Raw genomic sequence first — 25,864 nt, forward strand, 5'->3', positions numbered from 1 at the left:
CTTGGACTCTGGACCCAGTTCCAGACCTGGTGACACATATGTTGGGTGTGTTTCATCCTTCTCTCCACACCCTAAAATTGAAAACTTGGCTGCTCCACTTCCCAATTTAGTCAGGCTTCAGAATTTCACTCCTACAGTTAAACATATATTAATGTCCTCTCATAAAGCTTACACTAGAAAACTGTATTCTAGTAAATGGAAAAGGTTTTCCCTCTGGGCTCAAAAGGAACATTGATCCCTTTTCTGCATCCATCCACTCTATTTTGGAATTTTTGGAGGAACTCTTCCAACAAGGGTCAGCTGCAGCAGCCATCAGTGTACAACTTACTGCAATCTCAAATTTCCACGTTGGTGGTTCTATCTCGCACTTAATGTCACACAGGTTGTCTAGAGCCTTCTTGAAAGGTGCCTCCTTATTAAGACCTCCCTTTAAGGAACCCCTTTCTCCTTGGGATTTAAATTTTGTTCTATCTCACCTGACATTAACACCTTTTGAACCCTCATCATCTTCAGACCTCAAGTTCCTTTCCTGGAAGACTATTTTTCTGGTGGCTATAACATTTGCTAGAAGAGTATCAGAGTTGAAAGCTTTCTATTAGACCACCATATTTGATATTTCATAAGGATAGGGTATCTTTGCAAACGAATCCATCATTTTTACCCAAAGTCTCTTCTTCAACTAACATAAATCAATTTGTTTAGCTTCCAGTGTTCTTTCTTAATGACAGCAACAAGGCAGAATACAAATTACATCAACTAGACGTGCATAGACAACTCAGATTATATTTGCATAGGACCAAAGATTTTAGAAAATCTGACCAGTTATTCGTATCCTTCTCTGATGCAAAAAAAGGGTAGCTCATTTTCAAAAACTACTCTTTCCAACTGGCTCTCAAACTGCATTACATTCATCTATACTTCAAATAACAGAGATTTACCATTCTAAGTGAAGGCTCATTCCACTAGAGCAATGGCTACGTCTTCTGCCTTTCAAGCCAGAATTCCTATGGATAATATTTGTGCAGCAGCTACTTGGACCACTTTTCATACATTTATCACACATTAGAAAGTGGTTTTGGCTTCCAGGGACAGGGCCTCCTTTGGTTCCATGCTTCTTAAAGGTGTACTCTCGTGAGCCACCCAGGAAAAAGGTGCTAGGGATGCTGTCCCATCATTGTAAGAATGAAGGCAAAATAGGACAACATAACATAAAGAAGTTATGTACTCACCATAACATTCCATGTTTGCTGTCCAGCTTGCCATTCATTCTTACGAACCCTCCCTCCTTCCCCCTTCCAAAGACTCCTTGTGGACCTGGTGGATGTTTTTACTACCTTCAGGAGTTCTTTGTTTCATTTTGTTTCTCCTTCTATTGGGGATATTTGTGTGTGTGTGTGTGTGTGTGTGTGTGTGTGTGTGTGTGTGTATGTATATATATATATAATGTGCATATAGTTTTACAATTCATTAAGTAGTAGCAGCAAGCATGATCTGGGGAATTACACCACTGCATTATGGGATACCTACTTGCCACGAGCCACGTTTGAGTCTTTCAGCTCTATATTCAGCCGAGTTGAAGCCGAGAATCAGCTCCGAGCTCATCATTGTAAGAATGAACGGTGAGCTGGACAACAAACATGGAACGTTATGGTGAGTACATAACTTCTTTTTTTGGAGTGATTGACTGGCCCTAAAACATGTTGGATAAATTAGATAGGAAAACAAGAAGGATGCTTCAGGCTCATGAAATGATTTATAAAAATCAGTGCATGCCAAGTTTATATATTCCCTGTTCTAAATGAGGTATGGGCCTCCTTGAAATTGATTTCATGTATAGGTCTGCATTTGTGGGACTGCACACATATCTGCTAACCTCACAGTACCCAAATGTAGTGAAAGTTTTGAAACATGAGGAGAATAAATCTAAGATGACTACCCTGCTTAGTCTAGCAGAAGCATATCAACGTCAAGCAGGAATGGAAATCAAACCAGAAGTAGAAGTCAGGTGGCAACTGAATGTGCCAAAAAAAAAAAAAAAAGAATAAAAGGTGAAGATTCAGATGAGAAGGCAAGAAATGTGGAAAATGCATAAATATAGATGCAAGTATACAAAACTTCTGGAAGAATATCATGTTGATTAGGATCGAATGCAGGAATGGTTAAGGAGAGGCGAATTCAAACCAAAAGATTAAAAGTTAATATTGGCGGCCTAAGTTAGTGGGCTGCGTACACATTGGTTTACAAAGTCTAGGGAACATGTGGGAGAAATAGACAAATTTTGTAAAACTGAATTGGAAACAGTCGCACATCTTGTTGCTCATTGTGATATACTAATGGCAGAAGGACTATATGCTGAAGGGCATAATAATGTGGCAAGACTGTTGCGTTGGGGATTGTGCAAACATTATAATATTGAGGTAGTTGGAAAAACACTGGAAAAATGAGCCACAAAGCATCATAGAAAATGATGAAGTTTATATTACATGGAATCCTCCATTGCCAACAGTTCAAAAAATAGATGTGAGAAAACCAGATATAATAGTCAATGAAAACAAGACAAAAGTAGCATTGATCAATGAAATTGTTACACCCAGTGACTAAAGTGTCTTATGTACAAAGAAGCACAAAGTAATAAAATACCAAGATTTGCAGGCAGAAATAAGGGTAATGTGGAAGAAGGCTACCCAGACAGTTTCAGGAGTAGGAGGAGCAACAGGTCTTATAAAAAAAATTTAGAATCATGCTTAAATATGTTACCGATACATGTAACGCCATACAAATCACAGAAGGAGTCATTACTGGGCATGTTGCGTGTGCTGCGAAGAACACTTCTGGCTGGCATCGAAGATTGAAACAATACTAATTTTATGAACTTTAATCATACTTGGACTTAGGAATGGGGTCCATTCCTGTCATGGTATTAGAAACCTAAAAGACTTAGTGAAATTAAAAAAGGGACATGACATAGGTGACCTTCAAACTCTATACCCAACCCAGTTTGGCTTTGTTAAGGGTAGATTATGCTTATTATTCTTTCAATGCATTCTCATGTAAAAATGTTTTTGAAATAGGTGCTACATAAGAAGCCTCTCAGAAAACCTGTGGCTCCTCACTGGGATTTTAATTTAATGTTAGAGAAGCTATCACTTGCTCCATTTGAACCAGCTCATCTGGCTGATTTGAGGATCTTAACATTGAAAACAGTTTCACTGATTGCTCTGGCCTATGCAAGAAGGGTATCTATATTACAGTTTTTTAACATCTTTTTTAAACTATCACTTAAGACATAGGCAAACATAAATTAACAGAACGGAAAACAAACAATAATGATATTTTTCTATTTGCATACATTATATATCACATAGCTTGTCTTTCTTTGTAATTATCATCACTCCAGCATTTCATAAGTTGCTGAATTCCTGCCTTCCATTAAATCTCACTCCTCCTCCTCCTCCATTATTATGCATGTATTGTTCCCACAATTATTTCTATGTAATTTGATCCTTCCCTTTTCTAAAGATCCCACTTCCAGTTCTTTTATCTGTTTTATAATATTCTATACTTCAGTTACTGTTGATATGGACTTTGATTTCTACTTTTTAGTAATTGCTTTTTTGTCAGCTAACAGAATTAAACTTAACAATGCCTTACTATGTCTAGACAATTCAGATCCCATATCCAGCTCAAAAAATCATATTCTTAGTTCTGATGTTGTCAATTTTCATTCATTGCTCAACCATTGGGTTTGGATCTGACCCTTAGATCAGATTCAGACATTATTTTCAGCTCGTGACCACTTAAAACTCCCGAGCTCCTCCCTTACCCACAGTGGTCTATTCCTAACATCATCATATTTTGTTTGCCTCTTTTGCAAAAAGATGTGGTTGCTGTGAACTTCTGAGCAAATTCTTTCATATAAGTTTGATATAGCTTTCTTTCTTCCAAAAATTATATTTCTAGTTACCTCCCTACCTACATCCATATAATTCTTATTTACTGTAGCTAGTATTCTTTCTTCTGTCCATTTTTACACTTTCTTGTGTATCTCCGATTACTATTGCTGCTATCCTCACTCCCTTTTTTCTAATTATTGCCAGTTTAAAAAAAAAAAAAAAGGATTTCAAGTATTTTCTGCTAAACTGCCTTACTTGATATTTTACAAGGATAGGGCAGCTTTACTAACAAATCCTGTTTTCCTTCTTAAAGTGGTGTCAGAGTCCAACATAAACCAATTTATAAATTTCTGAGTCTTCTTTCCAAATTTTACAAACAATGGGGAATAAACATTATACTTACTAGATGTGCATAGACAATTATGTTTTTATTTGTATAGAATGAAGGATTTCAGGAAAACATCAATTATTTGTATCCTTTGTGGATTTCAAATTAGGCAAGTCAGTTACGAAAGTATCTTCAGCCAGATGGCTGACTTAAGTGTATTTTCTTTGTCTATAATAAATTGGACCTTTCCTTACCAAAACTGGTCAGACCCCATTCAACCAGGTCCATGTCAGCATCATCAATGTTTTTATCCAGGACATCCATGGACGATATATGTGCTGCTGCTACTTGGGCAAAAAAAAATCTTTGAAGTCTGCTTGGGGTATAAAAGTACCTATGCAAACACTTTCAAGCACAGATCCTAAACCTTCTGGATTTTGTTGCCTACTTGGGAGCCATACATACAGTATGTCCTCACATTATTGTCTTTTGAATTTCTTTTCCAGTCTCTCTTCCCATTCTTTTCTGATGTCTTCTGATTGATTCTTGTAGTTATCTTGCAATATTTTATATGTCCTACTAATTATCCCTTTAACAGCTGCTTATGTTCTAGATTTGAATAAAAACTTTACCAGATTAGGTCTCTCACTTAAGATTCCATCATCCCTTTCTCTTTTCCTGTACTCTGATATCAATCCCTGGTAGGGAAGGCAATATTTAGCCTGTGGTCCACTAGTCTTCATGGTCTCATTCCAATCTATTACCTTTCCTTCTATAGTTATTTGCTTTCAATACCTTGGTTCATTTGCTAGTTTTCTCCAGTAAACTCCTGCCCTCTCTTGCCCATTGTTCATACCCCTACTTGCAGTCATCCCTATTGGCAAAATCTAATTTCTCCATTTTCATGTTAGCTTAGTTATTAAAATACTTTCTGCTACTTTATGAATATAATATTCTGCATGTTTGTTATTATTCTGCTTAAGGATTTGCATCCAAAATCATTCTTTTTCCCTTTAATTCTTGAACTTCCCTCCTGCTTCATCATCATCCCTTTTCATTTTAAATTATAACCTTTTGTTTTGTCATGTATGTGAGCCTTAACTGTGTAGCTCTAAAATATTCCTTCAAATCAGCTAATCATAAACCACCTTGTTCTGTTGGAAGGATCAGTTTATCCCATTTAACTCTCGCTTCCTTCCTGTTCCAAATAAATTCCTTCAAGTCTTTATTATTATCCACAACTTCTCCTCTGGTTGATAAAAATATGCATGACCCATATATAAAATTAAAGGAATTAAAAACATTTTCACTGCCTGACCTGCTTATAAAATTAAAGGGACTGAAACATTTCATTGCTTGAATCTTGCTATCCATATCCATAAACAAGAACTTACAGGTTCTCAGCTTTTGTATTATCTTTTGTTAGCTGTCATAACAGAAGCCTTTTTAATCAGTACTCCTAAGTATTTCATATTATTGTGTCCCATAAATATAGGTATAGATGAACCAGTTGGAGTGGATTCATAATTTATGGCTAGAGCCTTTGTTTTATCTTCATTAATCCTGTATCCCAAAAAGACTTGAAACTGTCTCAAAACGTTCCACATCACTGAAATGTCATTTTCTGTATTTGTCAGGTGCAAAATAATAACATCTGCAAATGAACCCATCTTTGTTTGATTACCATGCTAATTACACCCTTGCATTTATGTGTCCCCAGTTTTCTTTGTCAATGGCTCTAAATATAAAGCAAACAACAAAAGGGGAAAGATGACACCCCTGCCTGGTTCCTTTTTGAGATTTATTTATGCTTGATGTAAGTTGAGACACCTCCATCTGTTGTCCCTTTCTGTCCAGTAGTGGGTCTAAATGTGTGGAAGACTTTATAGTACTGCAATGCTGGGGGAACTCTCTGTGGCTTTAACCCATGCCTCAGTAACTACACAGATGTCTACATTGTCCAGGGTGAACAGGGTGAAGAGAGCTTGTAGTGAGTGTTTTTTTTGTTGTTTGTTTAAACTCCTGGGATTGAGCATTATCACTTGTAGATTATTCTTTGTTGGATTATCTATGTTGGATGATCTATCAGTTTTACAATGTTTGAAAAAGGCAGTATGGGGATGGACAAAGTTGTAGCCAGTTTTCAAAAGCATAGAGGTGACAGGTGCAGACCATCTCTGGCAAAGCAGTGTGGTCTGTTATCTATATCCTCCCAAGCCATCAAATATTGTCCAAGAAAAACTAAGTTAGTTGTTGAAGTTAGTCAGTTTTTGTTCACATTGTAGCATCATCCTTAGAGAAAGGTAGAATGCTGCCCAATGCTAAATTCATACCAGTTTGGTGCACGCAGTTCAATAGCTCCATAACCTTTCACTTTCTCTCTTCTTATAGTCTAGAGAGGTACATTTCAGGATGTTTGCACCCACACATACTACAGCAGAGCCATACAGGTACATGTGGTTCAGTGATCTGGGTGCATGCATGATCTGGTAGGTCCTAGCCCCTTGATTGGCATCAGTGTGTTTCACAATGGAATCAACTATGACTAGAATATTGGATTGTGTAGAGGTTTGCCTTATGGGCTTACAAGTTGAGACACCATGAGTTGTGGCTGTATTTGTCATGGTTGTGCTTGTTTTGGTGAGATGTCTATTCGGTAGCTGAAGATACTTACTGTTATAGCTATGTCCGAGAAGTCTTTGAAGTTTGAGAAAATTGCTCTTAAGAGCATCAGCATATGCTGGTGTATATGCTTTTCTCAATGCACATACTTAGTGTGGTAGGTGTGATGCTTTAGCACTGGCCCAGTAATCAAGGAGCCTCAAACCTCACCACTGGCAACAGTGTGGGATGTACATTGTGAGGATGACAAGTATACCCACAGTAAAGTGCAATTACCCTTAAGAGCACACAGAGATCACATTCAGTTGGGGGCTGGTTTCTCCCTCTTTCTTCAGATCCCCAATAAGACTCCCCAGTGACACAGCTATAGAGCTGAGATCACAGCTGAGTGGCCAAGCCAAGACCTCCAGCATCCTCTCTGTCCAACCGGTGCTTCATGTCCCTGCCCAAGTAGCTGACACACACACACACACTCACACACACACACACACACACACACACACACACACACACACACACACACACACACACACACACACACACACACACACACACACACACACACACACACACTTTTGAGATTTGATTTATACACAAACACACACACACACACACACACACACACACACACACACACACACACACACACACACACACACACACACACACACACACACACACACACACACACACACACACACACACACCTGGGAAAGACAGGCACAGGTTAACTAGCTATGCCCCCTTTTGCCCAGACTATAAGGTAGTTTGCACTGCTACCAGCCACTCCTTATCAGCTACTTTAAGGCCTTTAACAAAGGATGTCCAATCTTACTGTGTAATGTTACTAATAATCCAACTGGTAGTTTGATCAAGAGCAATGCTGTTAGGAGTGGCCTACACAGTGTCACCAAATAGATATGCAAGTATGCTAAGAGCTTAAATATCGCTACACAAACCAGCCACAATTGAAAGGTTTAAATATATTTAACAATAAAAATAAAAGTACAAGAAAATACTCAGTAAAAAATCACAGTCACTTCAGAGTTCAAAATCACAGGAAATATTTAAAACAACATTGCAGGACAGTCTCAAATAAATAAAGAAAAACATTTAAATTAATCTCAGCTCTATTTCTGACTATATCTAAATAAATTACTGTACTCTAGATTTACTTACTCATAGCAAGGCAAGATAGATGTGATGAGTGGGTTTTCCAGCTGATGGCGTCAGGTCAAAGACAAATACAAAATGCCCAGTCACTCTCAGAGAGTTCTTAAATTAATATCAAATATTTCTGCTGGGATACTTGCAGTATGACATCACTTCTTGTCACATGACTTCAGTTCCCAAGCTAAAACCCCATTGTCAGAAACTACCAGCATTTAGCATCACCCTGTGAAAAATGCATAGTCCTCAGATCTCTGCAGCTGCTAGAAGACATAAAACAACAAAACACTTACAAGACAATGCAGAATGCTCCCTAGTTTTGGACATCCTATCTCCCTGCTGCATTGAAACTAACTTTTATAGCACAGTTATAAAACAATTTAATTTCAACCATTGTTCTGATTTTGCAAGTTAACCTTCTATGTTCCAGTTTCTACTGTTTACATACATTTATACAATTACAATAGTGTATACACATTTCTGTTCTTTTCCAGTAGGGAACACTGTGGATACAACTTTAAGCTCAGTGGATTACACACACCTCTGTACTAGCAGTTTGATATACACATAACATACAATTCTAATACATTTGTAACATAAGCATATAAATCATGTTGACATTCACAAATGACATATAGTTATTTACAAAATTCCAGAAAGCTGGGCTGGCAGTATTTGCTTTTGTTACAGTAAGTAGTATGTAGAGTTGTGTTTTACTAACAACCTCTTTGGCATTTGTAATGGATGCGTATGAGATCCTTGCCTCCAGTGACATAGTATAACTACATCTATCTCACACTGTTTCTGACTGCTTAAGAACTAAGTGGCCTCTAGAGATTTTCTAGAGGCAGCAACTTGGTCATATGTGCACACTTTCAGTAAGCACAACAAAACTGACCCTTTTTCAAGAATTAAGACAGGATTTGCTAGGTCTATTCTCCAAGTTCTTCTGGACCCTTGTCTTGTTTATTTCTCTCTTACTTTTTAAGCTTTATTATTTGTCTCACATATTCTTACTTTTTAAGCTTTGTTATTTGTCTCATATAGCTTTATGCTACTACAATATTGATCTAATGGTGAACATAGTTGTGTGAGTAAACATAGCATAACAATAGATGTTTAAATACATCATTGTTGTAATATTAATACCCTCCACCCCCTCTTTTTGACTGTTCTGTGTACCTCTGGCTTTGATGGGATCCCTCTCTCTTTTGCCCCTTTTTCAGGCTTGACATGACTGTTAGTTCCTTTAGCCTCCCCCCTTAGGACAAAAAAGCACTGTTTTTTTTTTTTGGTGCCTGTAAATCCCTTTTATACCAGTACACTCTTATGTACTGTGCAAGAGGAAGAAGCCCAAAAGCTTTAGTGTACTTTCCGGACACCTGATATCCTTAGCAGGATATCTTCCATGGAGCATTATGTTACTACAACAGTGATCTATTCAAACATCTACTTTTATGGTAGGTTTACCTACATAACTGTACTTTCCTTGTTGTTCAAAAGTTCAGAATGCTAGTTCTTAAAAGCCTTTTACCTGTCTTACCACCTCAGGTGCTCATGGTCACCCTAGGGCAGAAAGGAGCCTACCCTCACATTCGCATAGCCAAGCAGAACAGACAGTTGCTCAGGTTAGTGGTAAGGGGGTGTATACAATTCCAGTTCTCTTCCCTTCCTTTGGCTTGTCTACTGCTCTTAGAGTCATTATCAAATGCCTGGTTTCCAGTAATGACTTTTTGAATAATAAGGAGTATTCATAGCAACTCTTACCTAGACAAATGAGTCATCCAATTGGAGTCCATGAAGGAATATGCAAGGTTTTATACTTTGCCTTTAACTTCTTCCAGGATATGGGTCTTACCGTCATTGTTAGAAAGTCAAACATGACCCTTTCAAGAAACCTGATCTTTTTGGAAAGTGCTTGAGCACGAACCTCTGCAGAGCCTTTCTACCAGAGGACAAGCTATCTTTCCTGACCATATAGTTTCAGAAGTTAGTTCAACGGAATTCAGTTTCACCAAGTGGGTTGCCCAGAGTGTTGGGCTACATGGTCTTTTGCAATTTGATGATGACTTTGGCTAGGTTGTACTTGAGGAAACTACATTGGTAACTCAGAAAAAAGTGGTGTCATGGTAGCATAACCAGTCCCTGAAAATTAACATTCACCTTATAGGTTCATAGGTTAGTACTAAGCTAACTGTCCTTGCGAGCCATTTTAAGCCTAGCCAATTATCCCTTGTGAGACTCATACCCTGCACCTTGTGTTTGTAAGGCAAACACCTTAACCATTAGGCCACCCTCCCAACCTTGCATCAGGAAGGAGATCTTATCGTTAACATAAAGCCAACCCTGTCAGCAATTGCCAAGCATGGGCTTCTCAGACTTAGCTTAGGGTGATGCATGAGGAAGCTCTGCAAGTGCCAGAAAACTGTGGCCAAAAATGAGAAAAAAGTATATTAATGTGATATGTAGATGTTTGAATAGATCATTGTTACAGTACTAACATCCTCCTTCCATCCTCCTTTAGACAAATCTTCAAGGGAGGGTACTCCAGATTATAACAAATAATATAACTGTGAAGTGATAGGGAAGCAAGCAGACATGAACTCACTCAAATCTAGTGCAGGCTTGTTATGGAACATGGGATATAGACCAAGGGTAAGCATGATTAAGACAGCAGCCTGTATATCCTCACACAAAAACATTTTAATAGCCAGCTTGAGTAAATTGCAAGTAAACATCCACCAGTGGACATTGAATGGGGATGTCAACCAGAATGTGGGGTGTGCCAAAGACAGACCTGTTTGCCTCACCTCAAATCAGGCAACTGAGACAATGAGACAGCTTGGAAGAAAAATGCATCCTCCCTGAGTTGGACAGGTTTGGCTCTGTACACTTTTTATCCAAAACCATTGATTTGCTAGGGTACTCTTAAAACTTGCAGAGGAAAGGCTAAAGTCTTACTAATGGCTCTTTTGTGGTAAAAGCAACACTGTTTTTCATTCCTATATAGCTTTGAAAGGAAAAGATGGAAAGTGTTGCTTCAATGTGTGGACATTATCACACAAAACAAAGGGTCTCTTCTGTATCCTAGACTGGACACTCTGAGGCTGACCACTTGGACGATTTCAAATTAATTTCACCTAGGTATATATATATCATGAGGACATACTAAACATTATGAGGGTCGCTAGAAACAAAACACAAAGCAACCATATTGATCTAAAAGGAAAAGATTCCTACCTTTGTTGCCTGCCTTGGGATCAATAGCTGAACAAGGTAAAAGTGGCAGTGGTTGTGGAGTAGCCGTCAGACCATTTCAAAACTGTCTTATCTTTTACATCTGTTAAAGTGCATACTTCTGTTATTTCATCCAGCTTTCCATAGCACCACTTGTGTACTTCAAGCCTTCAGTTCAGTGTTCTTAAGGGAGTTCTCCACTTTAGACCAGGAAACCAGATTGTTCCACAAGAGGATAATAACTATGTTTTAGAGAAATTAATTTTTGTTCCTTTTGAACTGGTTACATCTGTACTCCTCCAGTTCTCACCTTGGAATACATTGTTTTTGTTGGCTATTACCTCTGCTAGAAGAATCCAAGTATTCTAGGATTTATTATGCAAGGAGCCATTCTTTGTTTTCTGTCAGGATAGGGTGTCCCAGAGGAGTAGCTAGCTCTTCCAGTGCCTGCAACCATTCCCCGATCTGGTGCCCCTTAATGATTGAAGAGTTGAAGGCAAAGAAAAAAGTTTATTACTTGGTGCTTCTGAAATGCGGAAGCCAATCGGATTCTGTTTCTGCACCCCATCTCTACCCCCTCCTTCCACAGCTGAGAGTACAGGGAAAAAAAAGAAACAACAAAAGACAAGGTCTTTTTTTTCATTTAAACTGTGGCAAGCTGCTTGCTACATTTGTAACAAGCAGATGCTACAGTTTATACCATGGAGGGTATGCTACAGCACTTGGATTTAACTTGGAAAACTCTTTCTTTTCTGTTTAAACTGTAGCAAACTGCATGCGACACACAGAGCACTAAAAAGCTCAGACTTGACAGCAGCTGCAATACCAACATTTAAAAGCCAGTATGCACTATTACTAAAGAGCGATTGGGATAATCCAATCTTGTTGTCTAACACTTTTCACTGAGGGCAGCTATCTTCTTCACCCCCACCCTTGCTGTGATACTGTGGTGTGCCTTCAAACTAGTCCTTTCTTTAGCCTAAGATAATCACTGAAGTATCTTTTAATCAAACCAATTACTCACCAGTATTTTTTTCCTTAAACCTCGAAACAAAGGGGACAAATCCTTCATTCCCTTAATATGTGCACACAGCTAAGGTTTATTTGCACAAAACTAAAGAATTCAGAAAACCTTATTAGGTATTGTCTCCTTGACAAAGGGAAACATGAAGCCAGTTAACAAACTCTTTCTTAATGGCTTGCTCATTGCATCTCCTACTACTGTGTACCCCATGTTGAGTCTGTTCATGGGCAGATCAGAGCCCACTCAGCTTGAGCAACTACAGTCACCACAGCCTTCCTTAAAAAGATCAATATGCAAGCTACACTGGAAGCTGTCACTCTCTAGGAATTACAATGGCAGGTTAGCTTCTAGGTCCAGAGCAGGATTTGCATCTGATAATTTGCAAAGTTGCTTTTTTTGTGGCCAGCCACACTATATCTTCATGATTTTGGAATGTTCCCATATGTCTGGACTGCATTATGAATACTGCATGAATATAGTACATAGGAACTCAATATATATCTATCTATCTATCTATATATATATATATATATATATATATATATATATATAGCATAAATGTATATGTTTGAGTAGATTCACTGTTGCAGTCCAGGTACACTGCATCCATCTTCCCTTGTTCCCCTGGTTCTTCCCTTTCTTAACACTATGGGTTGAAGTGGCTCATTAGTTCTTTTATCTGCACCATTCTTCTAACTTCACTTCAAGTCCCTCTCCTTTTACCTGATCTTACTGCAAAGAGAGGGAAAAGTGGGACCTCTGGGGTCGACCTGGTACCCAGGTGGCTTTTACCATCTTGCCCACTAGGTCTTTTGTGCCAAGGTGTTCTAACCTGCTTTGGCTGTGGGCAAGAAATTTCTGAAGATGGCGACAGCTGCTGCATCTCGTATTCTACCAATGTCCTCATGTGGTGGTGAAAGGGAGTCATCTGAAGGCTGGTGGGAAGGCAGACCTCAGGAAGTTGGGCTAACCAGTCAGGCTGCCAGCAGTCAGGAATCCCAAAAATCAGGACTGCGGCAATGAATTTTTCTGATCATCTATGTTTATGTAACTTTCAAGCACAACTGTACTTGATGTCTTCCTTCCAGTTAGAAGATCATTTACAGCTGAAAATGCTTTTAAATTGAGACTGTAGTTGATATCCAAGGCATTGCCCTGACTCTCACAAATCCTTTTGAATTATGTTTGTGTCTTCACTATCCTGATCCATACTTCAAATTTCTATTGCACCTTTGGCATCTGTTACCTTTTCAATGGATGTGAATCTCACTATACACAATGACCAGGAGTAGGTAGAGCAAGAGGCAACTGAAACTCAAATACCACACAAAATAACAGTTATCTATATTTTCTTCACTTCTTTGGCTTAAAGCTTCATTTTTGGTTATTTGGATACAATGACATATTGTGAGAAGTCAAGTTAAGGAAGCAAACATGAAGCTTTACATCTCACCTGCATATCATAGTCAGTGCTTTTGAAGACCGCAAAGATTCCCACAGCTATAATTCAGTGACTCACATTTTACTGTGGGATTTCCATTCCTAGCCTCATCAATATGCCTCTGTCTTATAAGGTACCACAAAATTAAAATTAAGGATAGAATAGTACTTCCTCAAATAAATGCCCAGTAATAAAACTAATTATAGGCATTTATTTGAGGAAGGACTATTCTATCCTTAAATAAATACCCACTGTTAAAAAGAATGTTCCGGGGCAGTAAGCTGAACATTTTATATAATATGTTGTAGCCTCATTTTTCTTAACACATCAATTGTTGTGTATGGAAATCCATTTGTCTTCAAGAGTAGTCAAAACTATTCACTTGCATAGTTCTTGCTGTTTATTGTTGGCAGGACAGTTACAATAAAATCTCTCCAATCTCCTGTGGTCATTGACAATAACCTTACGTTATAGACAATTTATTACTGACTTAATTTGTACATGCAAGACTTTCAAAGAAAAGTTTTCTCTTTAACCTCCTAAAGAGTGAAAAATTTCAGAAGGTGTTTCCCAGAATACTGATAGCTTTTAATATTTTTGCAGTGTATATATAAAAATGCCTCTGTTCCCAGAATAATTCAATTTTTTTTTCATGACATTTTCATGGAATGTTACAGGGATAATTATCTATCTATAAAAAATAGCTTCTATATTGAAATCAAAGAAGCAACTACATCATGAATTTGAATGAAACAGATTTATATCATTCTTTATTCCTCAGCATATCAAAAGAATAGAAGAATCACTTTTGTACAGAAAAAAACATATTCTTATGCCTGGAATCACAACAGTGTTATAAATTTATGTTTTTGATAGATTTTTCTGTTTTTGTGTTTGTTACTCTGAAGACATCTGAAAGCTTTTATTTTCAACTGACTGGAATGCAAATGTTGCAATTTGTGAATTTTGGAAGGCCATTCTGAACTTGAATTTCACCTAACTTCAAATGACAATATTTTTGTACAGTCTTCATATATTTTTATGAAATTTTCAGGACAACACCCCTTATGGTTTGTTCTAATAGCTATAAGGGAAATCAGAATGTCAAATATGTACATAAATGTCAGAATAATAACTTTTAATATTTTGCTTTAATGTATATAATGACAGGAATACAAATGTTTCTTTTTTTCTCTGCACAGTGTATTATGTTTGGTTTGCATTTCATTAGAACACAGTGGTTATATGATTCAGATACATACTGACTTTGTTCATACAGTTAAGGGAGACCCGTCCTTTTGATTCCATTCATTGAGAAATATTGAGGTTGTTCTAGCTGAGGTACATGTTTGTTGAGATCCCTACCAATCAGAGTGATATTTTCAATGATTACCCTAATAAGTGAGGAATATAGAGGTATAAAACCTGTTTGGATCTTGAAGATACGGCTTTGATAATATACTGGACAATGAAAAATCATTTCATTACTATAACTTATTCTTGATAATCCAAGCACAGCTCATTATTGACAAAAATGTCTAGGTCTGTTACAACTGTATTGACATTAATCAGCATTCCATTTATGTTGTAATCAGTGTGAAGGACTTGTTTCACAGGGGTGACTACAGTGTGTGTGTGTGTGTGTGTGTGTGTGTGTGTGTGTATATATATATATATATATATATATATATATATAAAACACATATATATATATATATATATATATATATATATATATATATATACTTATGTATATTTGCGTGTGTGTGTGTATATATATATATATATATATATATATATATATATATATAGAGAGAGAGAGAGAGAAAGAGACAGAGAGAGATACATATATTTGTGTGTGTGTGTGTACGCATGTATATATGTGTGTGTGTGTGTGTGTGTGTGTGTGTGTGTATAGAGATTGAGAGGAAGAGAGAGATACATATAATTTTGTGTGTGTGTGTATATATGTGTGCGTGTGTGTGTGTGTGTGTGTGTGTGTATATATATATATATATATATATATATATATATATATAGTGAGAGAGAAAGAGAGATAGCTGTAGATGTAGATGTGAATATAGATATAGATATAGATATGGCTGTAGTCTTCGAAACTGAACAAATTAAATGTTAATGTCAGTGACACCAACAGGCTGTTGTGCATGTGCGAATTAATCTTGGAGCATGCTAAATTAAAATCAAGTGATTTTGCTGTGGGAAGCCCCCCATACCCCTGCTAATTATATGTGCTAACTCCAAGATCACACAATCCCTGGAGAAAGGACATATACCTCTACCCAGAGATTGTTGATAATGCACAAATGTTGGGCATCTGTCTCTGTTTACCAAAGCATGTCAATCAAACAGATGGCAATATTTGATCATTTCACTCAAAAGTATATATATATATATATATATATATATATATATATATATATATATATAAAGAGAGAGAGAGAAAGAGAGATATTTGTGTGTGTGTGTGTGTGTGTGTGTGTGTGTGTGTGTGTGTGTGTGTGTGTGTGTGTGTGCGCGCGTGCGTGTGTGTGTTATGTCTAAGACCATGGTCAGAACAGCAAGTAGTAACTCTAGCCCTTCATGAAACATATGAGAGTCTGTGGGTGAATCAGTAATGGCATCCAGTTTGCAGTCATCCACGTCTTGCCCACTAAGAACCCAGGAGAGATCCCTGAGGAACGTCACCAGTGACTAATCTGTTAAAGGGGAAGGTACTACAAACTCACCCTGTGTGTATGATCAGAGAGGCAGTACCAACTCTTACCCTATATGTATGATCAGAGAGGTGATCAGCAACTGAGTCATAATGCAGAGTGTGCAGTTAGAACTTGTCTGATTGAAGACTGCTGGAACAGGACTTGGTTTTGAGCTTTTTTACTGGTTAATTGGGTAATTTGTTTAAATCAGTTTGCTTGTTTTCTATTGTTATATAAAAGAATTGCACTTTATTCATCTGCTTTTACTGTAATTGTGTTTCTTCCTACTTTATTACTTTATTTTGCTTTTGCTGCTTGTTCTTAAAGTACTTAATTGCATTTATTCTGCTGCATTTATTACTGTGTGTTGGTAGCCTGATTAAATTGTAACTGCTATTCTAAGCCTTTGGTTGAAGCACTTGGGGTTCAGACCAGTTGTTTTATATTAAGAAGGTTTGTGGTCTGCACTGTTGTGGCAGGACAGGTAGCTTACATCCTTCTAAGTTGGAAATTGCTGATCGAAGGCTTAGTGTCTGTTATTCTAAAAGTGTATTAGTTCTGGTTTAAGCACTTGGGCTTCGGACCAGTTATTTTAATTAAGAAGGTGTGGTCTGCACTCTTGTGAGAGGAGAGAGTAGATTCTGCCCTTCTGAGTTGGGAGTTTCTGGTTAAAGGCTTATTGTGCCTGTTTACTTGAACTGTTTCTTTCTGAAACTGGTACGCCTTTGTTTGCTGTAGCATAGACTAAATTCAGACCTGCTGAATCTAGTTTTAGTTGTATAACTTGAGCACTAATCCAGACCACCTTTTTTTGGGGAAGGTTCCCCTGCACCCTATTGGCAGGAGTGTGCAGTTAAAACTTGTCTGATTGAAGATTGCTGGAACGGGGCTCAATTTTTAGCTTTTTATTGGTTAATTGGTTAATTTGTTTAAATCAGTTTGCTCATTTGATACTGTTATATAAAAAAATACACTTTATGCATTTTCCCTTAAAACTAGCCAGTTTTTTTTAGTTTTACCACTCAAATCTGTTTCTTTGAGCTCAGCACTTGTTCAGAACTCGTTGTAAGTACTTAATAAGCTACAAATTACTACAGCACTCAACTTTCCTCACTTGTCTAGAGGAAAACCATTTTTAGTACTTAATAAATAAGCACCTAACCAGGCATGTCTAAGGGTCAGCTCCCAGTGTTTTCTCCTGTCTACCTGATGAATCTGGACATCTTGGGGCAATGAAGCAATTGCCTCCTTTACACAGACAACCCTCTCCTCCTACCACCCAACACTACAACCTGTGAGAGAGTCATAGGGAAATAATTTTCTTGTGTGACGAAAGCCAAGGTACCTTTTTGGCTATGCTTATATATACCCTAAGGCCAATAGCCTAGTACCTACCTATGAACCTATAATGTTTAAGCTTGTGAGTTTAACAGCAGTGCCTTCATGGGGAATCATTAAAAAATGCCTTAGAAAAGTCAAGATAAGCAGCATGGACAGAATAATTCCTACCGGTGGTGTCAGTCACCCCCTAAAAAGCCAATCAAATTAAGCAATCAAGACATACCCTTTCTAAACCGTACTGACTAGGACTGAGTGTTTGTAAGTTATCAATGTCAGTGTTAATGAGACTAAGCATGATTTTACAGATAATGTCGGTGTTTGATTGATATATGTACAGAGGGGGGAGGGGAGGAATCTAGTCAACTTTTTTTACGCTTAAAGAAAACTATATGCATGTATGCATACAGGCTAGTGATAGTGAATGGACGTTTTAGGGTCCAAGGATAGATTTAAATATTATATGAACCTATGCCTATACTAACAGATCTTTGATCCTTCAAGTCATTCTGAAGTATTGCAATATTCCAATGCCACTTGAATCAATTCATCCTTATGATAAGCAATCATTGGCACTCCTTGTGTAATTGTAATTATGTTGCCCCCTTTCTGAGTTATATGAAACCTGGTGTGCAGTCATGTCTAGTCCTCATAGAATGCAGTGTCTTGATCCTTCTTTAGATTACTTGAAATTTGGTATTTTTATATTCGTTGTATTGTTAGAAAAAAATGCTAATATTACAGCAGATGCTTTATAATGTGCTGCAGGTAGCCCTGTTATTTGTATTTGTAATGACTTTATACTCTCCTTGTTACAGTATTAAATTCTGGCATGGATCCTATGTTCATATTGTTTTGCCTTTGCCCTCGGTCATGGTTGAAAAGGTTCTTTGAAGCTGCCTGTCTGCTGGGTTAAGAAATAAATAAAAATAAAAGTACAGACAAAATTGTTACATGAACTGCAGAACATATAAACAGGACAATGAAATACTGTTTTTTTTTTTTGTTTTTTTTTTGTTTAGTAATTTCATATGAATGCATTTTGCTTCATGTGACTTCTAAAAGAGTAACCAAAACACTTTTCGGTAAAAAAATGCTTTATGTTTTATTATCTATGATAGTGTTATTCTGAGAAGGAATGAATGAATCCACATAGTTATCATATAACTAAGCTAAAATAATCACTCTATGGTCATTTTGATTCAGAAATACTGAATTGTTATTGTGAAATATTAAAACAATGTTTTTTGTAGTAAATATTCTAATGTCATAAAGCAGCTAAACCTCCTGCTTGTCACCGATCGGTTTACAAGCTATATACCTTATTTAGAGAATGTGAAGACCATCTGGTGTGTGTTCTTATACATGTATTAACTAGGTAAGCCAAGTGGATATGTGTTCTTTTTCAGGGGTAACCCAGAAGCAGCGTCTGGTTGAGTAACTTGCTCACAGTGTCACAGTATGTATATGGAGGAGAAAGGTATCAGTCCATGTACTCTGGGCCAAAAGAGGCAGATCAATAACAGCTGAGAACTGCAATCCTCCAAGTTAACTGCCAGACATGGTTTGCTGAGGTCCAAACATCAAAGATGCTCCCAATTAAGTAATATGGCTGCCTTGTTATACTCTTCACTGAAATTTCAATATTTAGTTTCAGTATAAGCATTAGGAATAAGGCCTCAGTCATGTATGACATTTTTTAAGGAAGAAAAAGATACCCAGGGATATGTGTGGCCTTATCAAACTCCTTTCTTTTTTATGTCCATAATCTGTACCATTAGCATCCCCCCCGACAACCATCAACATTATTAGTATGCTTGCAGCTCTCTTGGGATCCTGAAGTCATGTAGTTTATGTCTTCTGTAAAGGAAAGCATATGCCTTCTGCTGTATTACTTACCAGCTATAGTGCAAACGTATAGCTGATATTTTATTCAAGGGGAGTAGCTTAGTCATTCTTGCACACAACAGTAGGGTACTTCATTGCTTTCAGCGTGTTACTACTGTAGAACCTGCTGCATGATTTAACAATTTTCACATAGTTCTGCAGACCCATTTTTTATTAACAAAACTAATTAAAACACTGTATATGATACTGCACTATTAATCTTAGAAATGTATGATTTTGTCTTAATGCCAGGGTTTCTTAAAATGTGTACTTTATCAGATTTGTCGCTTGTAATTCATTCAAATGGTGGAAAAGGAAGAGGTAAAAGGATTACTTATATCACATGATTGCAAAGTATAATGAAGTGGTTTTGGATAAGCAGCTGCAAAGTATAAATAAATTGTGTTTTTGACTAAACATTGAAGAAAATATGTATTTTTTTCTGTCTGCATAGTACTACAACTTGAATGGGAAGATGCCCCACATAACCTATGAGTTTACAATTCCAAGACGACTTGAGCTTCAGACAACCATCCCTTCTTCTGGCTCCTCCTTCTATTTGACTGGGCGAGATGCACAGACTGGGGATGATGTTAATTATGTAGACCAGGGAAGTATACTTGAAGACTATAACACAACACTGGAGGAAACATCTTATTATGATAATGAAATTGCCAACAGTGAAAGTCAAAAATACTCTAACTTTACTGGCAGGATATCAGGTAAAGCTGGAAACAGATCTGTGACAGAGATGGGTGACCTGGTGTGGCATGATGAGGTTTACAAAGAAGATGCTGAATTCCATTCAAATAAAGCCATCAAAACATTTGAGGAGAAGGTTGGCCACACTGCTCAAGGTGAGGTATACTCATTAGTTTGATGGTGGTGTATACTTTGAATTATTGCAGACAGTGTTTGGGGGTGGTGGTAAACTAGCAGTTATCTTTCTAACTACACAGAACAATTTAATGGTATTTGCTTTCTACTTCTGATTGTAAAAAAATTAATTATAGCTGGTTTTCAAATCTTTATCATTCAAACTGTGTAGCATCATTCATATGTTTAATACATATATGACCCATACACAATTCATCAATACATATTTTTGAAGCCATTGTGTCTCGCTTCCCACACACAAATGCACACAGAGTAAAAACCACTATACTGTATTGCCACAAAGTTGTTATTCTTGTTTTGCCTGGCTGCATAAGGCAAATGGATGGAGCCTTTACTGTAACCCAGGTTACTGAGATTCAATTAACAGTCCTGGCAGTGGAAGAGCAAGGCAGGGAGGTGGAAGAGTGAAGAGGCATGGTCCTTTTGCTTATCTCAGGTGGATCATGTTCACTTGGGACACATGAGTCAGTGTGATTTCCTTAAGTGGAGACCAGGGGAATCCACTGCTTGTACTTCATGGAGGGGGTGACTGCTTGGAGACTCGTCCCTTGCTGAAGTGAGGGAGACGGCCAGTGCAGCCAACCCTATATACATATCTTTGTTAGAGTAGATCCTTATTACTGGAACTGCAGTAGCAGAAGGCCTGATGTCTAGTGTGACTTTCAGAGCTCATCACTGTTTCCCCACTTGACCTGACAGATGTCAGCCCCTTATTGGGTCAAGATATTCTATGTATAGAGCTGATGTCTGCCTGCACTATTCTCCAGGAATTTAATCTTCTTGGGACAAGTCCTCCTTTTATCCAGGTTGATTTAGATAACAAGGGAGGAGGGGCCAAGGGTCCTGTTTTGGCTAAGATAGCATTGCTTCTTCCTTCTTATTCAGATGTCCAGGGTAAAGCCATATGTGTTCCTTTTACAAATGGACATCCTATCTTAGTACAAGGGGGCACTACTATCCCACAACCTAAAGATAATGCAGCTCACTACCTGGATGATTTAACTCTGTTGCCCTTCAGGTGCCCATTCACTGAGACTATTCTGACTATACTTAAGGTGGAAAAGAAGCCTGTCATAAGAAATACTGCTTAGTTAAATAGAAGAGGTTTTCTTTCTGGTGCTACAGGAAATATCAGAACCCTAGCATAGCAGCAGTGTCCATGATTATGCAGTACTTAATTGAGCAGTTTGGTTCAGGTTTGGCATATGCCTCTGTAAAGGTACATCTGTCAGTCATGTCAGCCTGCATGCCTATAGAATCTTCTGTGTCCTTGCAGTCTGTTAAACACTTCCTCTAGGAAATACTTCATCTGAGACCACCCAGAAAAGCTATTTCTTTTGAGTTTCTAATACCATAACAGGAATGGACCTCATTCATAAGTCAGGGTATGAAATTGGTATTGTTTTGATGTTAGCCAAAAGTGCTATTTGCAGTACTCGCAATGTACCCAGAAATGACTCCTCCTGCAATTTGTACAGTTACATGTACTGGTAGCATATCTAAATATGACTGTAAATTATTTTTTATAACACCCAATGCTTGTTCTACTGTTGAAACTGCCTGGGTATCTTTCTTCCACATTGCTCTTATTTCTGCCTGCAAAGCCTGGTATTTTATGACCTTGTGTGTGTCTGTACATGAGACACTGTAATCGCTAGGTGTAGCAATTTAAGTGATCAATGCTACTTTTGTGTTTTTTTTTTTTTTAATGGACTACTGCATCCATATTCTTGCATTTATTTTTTGAATTGTTTGATAGTTGGTGGTCCTGATCCCATGTATTGTGCACTTCATCATTCTCTATAATGTTTTGAGGTGCGTGTTACCTGTGCTTTTCGGCTACTTTTATATTGTAGTGTTTGAACAATCCCCAGTGCAACAACCTTGCCAAATTATTGTGCCTTTCGGTGTACAAGTCCTCCCATGAGAATATCACACCCAGCAGCAAAGAGTGCAACTGTTTCCAATTATTTTTTTACAAAAATTACCTTTGTACGTTTCTCCAACATGTTCAATGAACTTTGGGAGCCAATGTGTATGTAGTCCACTATCCTGTGTTGCCATTATTAACCTTTCATCTTCATCCTTTGGTTTCAACTCACCTCTCCTTAACCATTCCTGCATCAAATCCTGATCAACATGAGGTTTTCCTAGAGATCTCTATACTTGCCACTATATTTATGGCTTTTCCACAGTTCTTTCCTTTTCATCTCTTCCTTCAGCTTATATTCTTTCTTATGTTTTTGGCACATTCAGTTGCTGTCTGATTTTTGTCTGCTTCTGGTTTGATTTCCATTCTTGCTTGCCACCTGAATGCTTCTGCTAAACTGAGCAGAAAGGTCATCTTAGACTTTCTCTCCTCATGTTGTAAAACAAACATTCACTATGTTTGGATCTGATGAGGCCAGCAGATATGAATGCAGTCTCCATGACAGCAGATATATATATGTAATCGGTTAGTTTCAAGGAGGGGCCATACCACCTTCAGACCATGAAATATATAATCTTGGTATATATATCATATTATTGAACTAAATGGGTGAAAAAAATGAACTACTGCAAAAATATGTCAAACGTGGCAGTGGAGAAGGTCGAATTTGACATTTTTTGAACATTGTCCACACTTCCATAAGGTGTAGTATTCTGCAAAACACAGAAAATAATGTTTTTGTAGGGGGCAAGCCCCCCTGCACCCACCATGTGGGGGTGGCTGTGCCTTCCCCCAACCCCTGCTACTTATATATACAAACTCGGAAATCACACTACAGTGATGGAAAGCGTATATTTCCCCGATCTTCACTATAGTGTGATCTGCATTAAAATGTTGAAATTTACAACAGCAAATGCTAGAGTGCATTTGCTGTTGTGCATGTCAACATTTTTTTTGGTTAATTTCTAATGCTGAATTGGGCTTTCGGACTTACGGAACTCGAACAAAGTCCGATTGCCCTTTTGATCGTAAACCATTTTTAACTCATCCACTAAAAGCAGATGAGAAATCTTTAAGCAAGGTTGTTTTTTGGGACATAAATTGTAACCAAGACCTAATGTGTTAAGTAAACAGCTTAATAGGTTCATAGGGTTATAGGTGGTTTCATAACAATATTATATCTTACTTATCCAGGTATGGGATGGGGTAGTATCAGGGTAGTGGGTCTTTGGGTGTTGGAGCCCTGAGTCATTCTGCAGACTCTGTTGATAATGGACATGAAAAGTACCCCAGGAGTGAATTTATGGTTCCCCATCCATTTATCCAAATTCATTTTGAAGAAAGTGAGGAACGGGCTTTGTTTTACAAAGATGGGAAGTTTATTCCATAGATGAAGTAGCCTGTGGGATATGAATCTGTCTCTCCAGAAAGTTCTTGTAGAGTAAAAACCAAATATCTGGTGCATTGTGAATAACAGAAGAGCAGGAACCAAATCGAAAATGCACCAACCAAGCCTGTATACGAACTCCATTTATTGCATTAAAAACATAATACGATTAAGCGCTTTCATCTTTCACATAGAATACTTCATCTTTATCAGAAGTCTTCTATGTGAAAGACGAAAATGCTTAATCTTGGTATGTTTTTACTGTAATAAATGGAGTTTGTAATACAGGCTTGGTTGGTGCATTTTCTATTTGGTTCCAAGTTCTTTTAGAGTCACAAATAACGTTCAGGTCCATGGAATGCATAACCTTTGTATAATTGTTTCTTGAGTATATGTAAAATTTTCATCAGAGCTAGATCAGAGAATGCCTTGTAGATCAGGCATAAATCCCCTCTCAATAAATTATATAAAATGGAGAAAAGGGATGGGGCCTTTAGTCATTCTGTATAAGACATGTGTTTTATGCTTTGTATTTTTTTAGTGAGAAACCTCTGGGGTCACTCCAGTTGGGAGTAAGTGTCTGGATAGGTACATACAGTAGGAAGCATTGTACTCTATTATGAACCTGTTGATGGCTGAGTACAATGGCACTATGACTTCCTTTGATTTTGATGCCATGCCTTTACTTATAAGCTGAGCCACACAGAAGGATTTCCTCACTACCATAGCTGCCAGGTGGTCAACGTTTAGGTTGCTATCTATTTGTGTTCCAAGGTCCATCACCACTGGGTCTATTTTTTAAGAGTGTGCTATCAGTATTATAACGTGTAGGGATATCTGATTTACTGAAGGATATTATCACACATTTTTTAGCATTTAGTCTCAGACCATGGTTTTGGCACCAGTCGTTTGTCATCTTTAGGCCTTCTTGTTGGATGTCAACATCATTTGGGGATTCTATGATTGCTTCCAGCTTCCAGTCATCAGCAAACTTGGTGAGCCAGAGGCCCCAACATTGGCCTTCACTTAAGAGAAGTATATACCAAATAGAAGGGGTCCCAACACTGAGCCCTGTGGGACATCACCAGTAACAGGTTTTCTATCAGAAGTGGATTCACCTATCCGGACAACATTTGTCCTGTCAGTGAGACAGTTGCCTATCTATCTGATGATGTAGAGGTTTATGCCTAATGCAGTAAGTTTATCTATGATCCCCATTGGGGGATTGTGTCGAAAGCTTTGGCCAGGTCTAGATAGCAGTGTGTACCATTTTACCCTCATCCATGGCCCTGGTGACTCTTTCAAAGAAGTCCACTAGATTGAGCAGGCAAGACCTCCCTTTGACATAGCCAAACTGGGTCTGTTCCAGTGTTTGGAGAATTCCTATTGATCAGGTCCATGATAGTTTTCCTCTATGGCCTTGCAGATAAGACTGGTCAAGCTTATGGGTCTGTAATTTCCTTTGTCAGTTGATGCCCCCCCCTTGTGCAGAGGGACGACTGTTGCAGTCCTCCATTCTTCTGGGACAAAGCCCATCTGGAGGCTGTGTTTAAAGAGGGCTTATAGTGGCCCTGATAGACTCTGTTTTAAGATATTTAAGAAGCATTCTGGATTGTTGTTGGGACCCACGAAGGCTGTGTTTTTGCCTTGAGCAAGTACAGCATGGATTTGTTCTCTCATAATCACCAGTAGGGGGATGGTTGGGGAATTTCTATGGGTGTGGTAAGAGGTGATGGGGGGGAGAAGTTTGAACTAAACATGTCGCCAGCAGGTTTGCTATAGTTTTAGGCTGGGTGTAAGTGTTGTCATTCATGATTAACTCAGCACATTGTTGAGCATTTACCCAAGGTTACAAAATAATTAAAAAATGCCTTATGGTTATCTTTCACCTGGGAGGCTATTTTTGCCTCTTAGTTTGCTTTGGCAGATTTGACCAGCTCTCTAATTTGTTTGTTTAAACTGGTGAGTGTGTTTTTGTACTGTTTTGTCTGTT

At 37.9% G+C, this 25,864-nt stretch overlaps 1 protein-coding gene across 1 annotated transcript in view; it reads left to right on the forward strand.

Annotated features, from left to right (window-relative positions):
- Positions 1 to 25,864, forward strand: part of LOC122808344 (ADAMTS-like protein 2) — a 1,521,014-nt gene that overhangs the window by 728,799 nt on the left and 766,351 nt on the right. Inside the window, exon 9 of the mRNA XM_044079311.1 lies at positions 20,112 to 20,514. Within this exon, the coding sequence (XP_043935246.1) occupies positions 20,112 to 20,514 (403 nt within the window). The remainder of the gene's footprint in view (positions 1 to 20,111; positions 20,515 to 25,864) is intronic.

This window comes from Protopterus annectens, chromosome 8.part0, assembly GCF_019279795.1.
Source record: "Protopterus annectens isolate FY-2018-M chromosome 8.part0, PAN1.0, whole genome shotgun sequence".
Lineage (NCBI taxonomy): Eukaryota > Metazoa > Chordata > Ceratodontiformes > Protopteridae > Protopterus > Protopterus annectens.